This window comes from Saimiri boliviensis, chromosome X (assembly GCF_048565385.1).
Source record: "Saimiri boliviensis isolate mSaiBol1 chromosome X, mSaiBol1.pri, whole genome shotgun sequence".
Classification (NCBI taxonomy): domain Eukaryota; kingdom Metazoa; phylum Chordata; class Mammalia; order Primates; family Cebidae; genus Saimiri; species Saimiri boliviensis.
Window position 1 is genome coordinate 107362635 of NC_133470.1, and position 6958 is coordinate 107369592.

The 6958-nt window shown below is 44.3% G+C and overlaps 1 protein-coding gene across 6 annotated transcripts in view; it reads right to left on the reverse strand.

The window, feature by feature from the left end:
* The window catches only part of OCRL (OCRL inositol polyphosphate-5-phosphatase), a 54143-nt gene extending 48909 nt beyond the window's left edge, over positions 1-5234 (reverse strand). For 3 of the 6 annotated variants that reach the window (XM_039464085.2, XM_074392042.1, XM_074392040.1), the window contains exons 1-2: positions 4986-5105; positions 4648-4727 (exon numbers count right to left, since the gene is read on the reverse strand). In XM_039464085.2, coding sequence (XP_039320019.1) covers positions 4648-4727; positions 4986-5024 — 119 coding nt within the window. In that variant the 5' untranslated portion in view covers positions 5025-5105. Of the gene's footprint in view, positions 1-4647; positions 4728-4985 lie in introns of all 6 variants that reach the window. The other 3 variants (XM_074392041.1, XM_074392043.1, XM_074392044.1) reach the window with 3 other exon arrangements.
* Positions 5235-6958: the final 1724 nt, after the last annotated feature.

Below are 6958 nucleotides of genomic sequence, written 5' to 3' on the forward strand. Positions count from 1 at the left end.
GGTGGCGCGTGCCTGTAATTCCAGCTACTCAGGAGGCTGAGGCAGGAGAATTGCTTGAACCCAGGAGGTGGAGGTTACGGTGAGCCGAGATCGCGCCATTGCACTCCAGCCTGGGTAAGAAGAGCGAAACTCCGTCTCAAAAAAAAAAAAAAAAAAAAAGAAAATTTATAAATTAACTTTCCAATTATATTCCCATGGCTTTTTACCAAAGAATGGTTCAATCTCTTCAAACAAGCATGCAGATTCATAAAGGAGTAAGAGGGGGTACCCAGCCAGCTGGATCAGCCAAAGTATCAGTGACCAACAAGGTGCCAGATATCACAACCAGACTGCCTTCACATCCCTTGTGTTTTTCCTCTGGTTTCCAAGTTTATGCTGGTATTTCTACATAAACACGAGTAAACCTGGCTCCCCAGTATGAAATCCATACTTCTAAATCCATATGTACTTCTGAAATATTAATTTTTCATTTATTATTTATCCTTAATGGCCCAGAATCAAGGTACAACCTATTGGTAAACAACTATTCTGAACGTCAACTAGCATTCCCAAAGTCAAACACTCTTCAGGTGTTGTTTTTAGTTTTGTTTTTGCCAGGAACACTCTGTTTCTTTCCAAGTTTCATCTCAAATAACACCTCCTCCATGAAGCCTTCCTCAATACTCCCAAGCAAAACCAGCAGCCTTACTGCCTTTGTTTGCCCCTCTAACAGAGAACTTATACACTCCATATGGTTATATTTATTTCTCCTTACTGATTTGAGCTCCTTGAAAGCAAGGACCATATCATATTGTTTTGTCTGGAGCCTAAAAGATGCTCCACAAATACTGGTTGAATACATTACGTAGCTTAATTACGCCATAAGCAGAGGTGAATTTCAAAATGTAACTGTTTAGCTTCGGACATTAAAATGTCATTGCTTTGAAGGGTTTTATTTCTGTTTTATTGTCTTTTTTGGGGTGCTTGTCGTTTTTGCTTTTTGCATTTTCAAATGTGTTAACTTTGAAGAGGATAACCTGGGATAAGTAATTACTTAGATAGAACTAAGGGAAATAAGGCCGGGCGCGGTGGCTCAAGCCTGTAATCCCAGCACTTTGGGAGGCCGAGGCGGGTGGATCACGAGGTCAAGAGATCGAGACCATCCTGGTCAACCTGGTGAAACCCCGTCTCTACCAAAAATACAAAAAATTAGCTGGGCATGGTGGCACGTGCCTGTAATTCCAGCTACTCAGGAGGCTGAGGCAGGAGAATTGCCCGAACCCAGGAGGCGGAGGTTGCGGTGAGCCGAGATCACGCCATTGCACTCCAGCCTGGGCAACAAGAGCGAAACTCCGTCTCAGAAAAAAAAAAAAAAAAAAAAGAACTAAGGGAAATAAAAGTATTAATGCTATTTTTCTGCTCTGATCCTTCTTGCCTAATTTGCAGGGGTCTGTATTTTAAGATGATTATAGGAATATGGGGCAGGCCCCTTTCTTTCTTTCTTTTTTTTTTTTTTGAGACGGAGTTTCGCTCCTGTTACCCAGGCTGGAGTGCAATGGCGCGATCTCGGCTCACCGCAACCTCCGCCTCCTGGGTTCAGGCAATTCTCCTGTCTCAGCCTCCTGAGTAGCTGGGATTACAGGCACGCGCCACCATGCCCAGCTAACTTTTTGTATTTTTAGTAGAGACGGGGTTTCACCATGTTGACCGGGATGGTCTCGATCTCTTGACCTCGTGATTCACCCGCCTCGGCCTCCCAAAGTGCTGGGATTACAGGCTTGAGCCACCGTGCCCGGCCCTAGGCCCCTTTCAATATGGAAAGTTCATGAGTTGAGTGGAGAGTCCTATAAGCCCAGATGGAAACCAGAAACCAGATAAAAGGCTGAGAAATCAAGGTGTTATGGAGGAAGATCTTACTTTCAGGAAGATAAACACAAATCACAATGAATGCTAAAATATGTAAAGAAGAAAGGGTGTTGAATATTAGCAATAAAGCTTGATCTGGACTGGACTGTTAAAAACCATTATAAAACAGAAATAAACTGAGCATTTAAGTGAATTCCACAACATTTATTGACTATTTACTAAATTAAATAGTGCTAGTCACTAAATTATAACAAAAGAGTGGGGCTAAGAATAAGCATAAATATTCGACCTGAGTTTAATTATTCATTTCAGAATAAAAAGAAAAATAATCGGTATACAGCAAAACAATGGAATTCAGAATTTGGTAGTTGTCAAACATCAAACAGAAAAGAGTGACAAATCCTGACTGCCAACTCTGCCTTATCCCTAGGAAACACTGATTTGTCAAAGGAAGGTTAAAGGTCAAACAGGTTTTGTCATAATCTATTATCCTTGAAAAAAAGATGAATCTTAGTGTTTGATTCCGTTTCCAAAAAAAAAAAACCTGATTTTTAATTGTAATTTTGTTCTTTCAAGTAAATCTCCTATGGTTGAGAATAGGAACCATAGACCTAAAGATTTAAGACAGGGTTAAAGTTAGTTCTAGAACACAAAGGCCAAAAGTAAAAAGTTCTGGACACTCAAATCAGAGAAGGCACCAGAGAGATAAGAATATGAGGATTATAAGGCCGGGCACGGTGGCTCAAGCCTGTAATCCCAGCACTTTGGGAGGCCGAGGCGGGTGGATCACGAGGTCAAGAGATCGAGACCATCCTGGTCAATATGGTGAAACCCCGTCTCTACTAAAAATACAAAAAAGTAGCTGGGCGTGGTGGCACATGCCTGTAATCCGAGCTACTCAGGAGGCTGAGGCAGGAGAATTGCCTGAACCCAGGAGGCGGAGGTTGCGGTGAGCCGAGATCGCGCCATTGCACTCCAGCCTGGTGAACAAGAGCGAAACTCCGTCTCAAAAAAAAAAAAAAAAAAGAATATGAGGATTATAGATGGTATTACAGTATTAGGTATTGCCAGTAAATGATTTCAGGAGGAACTTTTCAGTGTAAATCTGAGACATGTTACATAGGTTCAGATCTCAGGTATTCTACTTCCTAATTGTGAACAAGTGACTTAACCTGTCAGTGCCTCAAATTCTGTATCTACAAAAGGGGGGTGATGATATCACTCTTTTATAGTAATCCTCACATGTGGACTAAATGAACTAATTAATGAAAAGTGCTTAGAACAGTAACTGGCACATAAGCAGCTACTGAGTGTTAGTTAGTTATATACAACAACTATACCCCCATGCCCCCACATTTACCACCAACTATACCCCCATAACTTATACAGAATTGGAACACAAGACTTCCTTATTAGCTCAATAGAATTCCAACTCTGCTAATACGAGGGACCAGATCCTGGGCTGTGGTCATCTCAACAATGTAGCCATTCCAGTCAGTCTTCATAATTTTGTTTCTACATTAGAGGAGACCAAGGCACAAAAGTTCTATTGGTTTGCCAAGGTCACACCTCTTTACCCCATTCTAGCCTTTGGAAGTGTTAGTGGTATTTCACTTTTCTGCTGAATTTAGTTTAGTTTCATTAAACTAGTCTTCCAGGGTTTGATGCAATATGGGTTTGACGAACTTCCCAATAGAGCTGACTAAGCAGGACCCAGTAAAGAGCTACTTCATAGAACTAGTTGACATCCAGTTAGTATGGCACCAATAGCCTCAGTAAAGAGCAGGTCTGGCCAGTGGGAATTTCTTCCTCGTAAATCAGACAGCATAGACATAGAGAATCTAAAAGTGGGGACTGAGAAAATTGGTTTTAGGCAGAACCCAATGTTGGGAGATGGCAAGATTTAAGTGAACAAGCTGTAAACTGGGAAGTAACATGATGTCAAGAAGCCAGTGAATAACCAAGGGAGGTGTCTTGGGCACACAAGGATAGGAGCCTATGATATGTAATGGTCACCATGGATACTTTTGAGATGAGGCATTAGTCACAACAGAGTGAAATTAGCAGCTATGGTGATAGCTTATCAAAATAATCTTTTGATCAATCAGTCAACAGTATTTACTGAGCTCCTATGTCTAAGACAGAGTAGAAGGTGACACACTGATAAAATACCAACTGTCATTTCTGTTTCTACACATTTCATCACCTTTTCTTTCTAACAGTCAAGTCAATAAGTGAGGAAGTTTCTGGCCGACACTAAACCATTAGTGAACTAATGAATATGCCTTCAAGCAAGTGGGATAAGAGGGTGGGGAGACTGGAGAAACCAGCTGAATAGGGTTCGGACAAGTCTGTAATGTTAACAATGATGCGTTTCCATAGCAGTTTTACTTTTTGTAAACCACTCTCGCATTTATTTTTCCCCCAGTTAAAACTCCAAAGGCTTTATAAGGCAAGGCAGTTAATATTTTTATTCAACTGATGAGTTAACTTTGGCCCAGAAAGCTTTATTGACTTGACTGATATTACACAACACATGTCAGTTGCAGGGGCAGGAACTAAAAAGCCAGGCCTCCTGCTTCCCCGCCCATTCAGTCCTTCCACCGAGCCACACTACCAAGCACAATCCAGAGGCTTGGAAGTTGGGGACGAAGCCCCGAGGTTAGAGAGCACTGGCATTTCACACCTGGACCTGAACCTGTTGCCCTCGTGGCCTCAGTACGAGGAGACTGGGTGACCCGTCGCAGTTTGGGGTTGAGAGGTATGGCTCTCCTCCTCTGTGGGAATCAGGTGGTTACTTACTCATATTGCCCGTTCCTCTGTGCTAGGGTCAGGGCGCAGGGCTTCCGGTGAGGACCCTTCATCTCCATACCCTCGACAGTATGCGGGCGCTAGTCAAGGGTCTCCTTTGGAAGCGTGGTGGGGAGGGGTGGTGAGCTGCGGGGCTGACGGGGGGGATCTTCCGCCCCGCCCCCCGGCCGCCCTCCCCCGCCCTGCTGCACCTCCAGCGCCGGTCCCCTCCCCCGCTCTGCTCGGCCTCTGGGCCTCCTGGCAGCCCCGGCCCGCCAAGTTCTGCAGGGCTCCCGACCCCCACCCCCGGCCCTGCGCGGCCTCCCCTCCCCCTTCTCTCCGGCGGATACGGCAAGGGGCTGGGCTCCGACCGGGAGCGGTGGATCCATCCAGGCGGCCTCCGGGCTCAGCCGGACTGCGGACTGCGGGCGGATCCGACGACACTGGCTCCCGCGTCCCCAAACCCACCCGCCTCGGCTGCGTGTCGTTTGAGGAACAGCTCCGCGCCAGGCGCCGGGCGCCGGAGCCGGGAGCCGGGAGCGGGGAGCTGGGAGCTGAGAATCTGACCCGAGAGAGAGCGGCGCCTCGCGCCCCCGCCAGTTTTCCAGGCCGCCGCAGATTCCGCCCCCGGCGGCCAACCTGCGGAACTGCAGCGAGAGACCCGACGGACTGGGGGCTTCTCTACCACGTCCAGCAAGGAATGGGTTCTAAATGCCACCTGTGACATCAGAATTGTTCTGAGGACTTTGAAGATGGCCACAGAAACAAAACACAGCCATACCTATGGGGGAATCTCAAACGTGTTGTGTCCAGTACGACCCACATCATTCAGTATATTTACATGGTCACCTCTAACTAGGCAATGTCCAAATATATATCCCTGGCCCAGACTTCTTACCAAATAGAGTCCATTATTAACACATCATTGTGTGACAAAACTAACTCATTATCATTTCACTTCAAAGCCATATATTTTTTCCCCCTCCTAATCTCTATATCCAATCAGTCAACACACCCTGTTGATATTTTACTTGGAATTGCTTTTAGATTCTTTATTTTCTCTCCATTTAAACTGCCATAACTTTATTGAAGCCCTTGTGATAGCCTATCTAGGTTATTGCATTTTGCTCTAGATAAATCCTGTTGACTTTACTCTCTACTTTGACCTGTTTACTCTGTTGACAGCCATGAAAATATTTTCCCGAAGTAATTTTTGAATTGTGTTATTCATTTGCTCCAGAATCTATAAAAATAAACTAGATATCAAGACTGTAAGTCTATAGTAATTAAAAGTATACTGTGGAGATAGACAACCAGTGAAACAGAATATAAAGCCCCCAAACAGACACACACATATATGGAAAGTTGATATGCAGTGTGTGTGACATTTCAAATCAGTGGGGAAGAATGGATTAGCCACTAAGTGCCACTAAGACTACTGCTTACCCATATGAAAAATTATAAAATTAGACCCCTCCCTCAGACCATAAAAGAAAAATCAATTCTAGGTGGATAAAAGATCTAAATGTGAGCTGGGCGCGGTGGCTCACGCCTGTAATTCTAGCACTTTGGGAGCCTGAGGTGGGTGGATTACCTGAGGTCAGGAGTTCAAGACCAGCCTGGCCATAATGGTGAAACCCTACCTTTAAAAAATAAAAAATAAAATTTTTTTTAATTTAAAAAAAAAAAGATCTAAATGTGAAAAGCAAAATTATAACTTTCAGAAAAAAACAGTATCTTTATGAGCTTAGAATATGAAATGAGATATTTAATTTTATGTAGCCAAATAAAATAGCTACATAAATAAAATAGCTACAAAGAATAAGATATTTAGCTACATAAAATTTCAAAATATTTGTACCTCAAGGCAATATAAACAAGTTAAAAGACAGACTGGTCTGCACCGTGGTTCATGCCTGTAATCCCAGTACTATGGGAGGCCGAGGCAGGGGGATTACTTGAGCCCTGGAGTTCAAGACCAGCCTGGGCAACATGGCAAAACTGTAGCTCTACAAAAAATATAAAAATTAGCCAGGTTTGGTGGCAAGCGCCTGCAATCCCAACTACTCTAGAGGCTGAGGTGGGAGCCTCCCTTTGAGTCAGGAAGATCATGGCTGTAGTAAGCCGTGATGGCGCCACTGCGCTCCAGCCAGGGTGACAGACCAAGACCTTGTCTCAAAAAACAAACAGGACAAGCTGTCATCACCTTTCTGACTTTTTCTCTTCCCATCATTTCCCACCACTCTCTCTAGCTTTGCTTAGTCACACTGACTCCTTGCTGTTCCTAGGACTTCCCAGGCACACTCTTGCCTCAGAGCCTTTG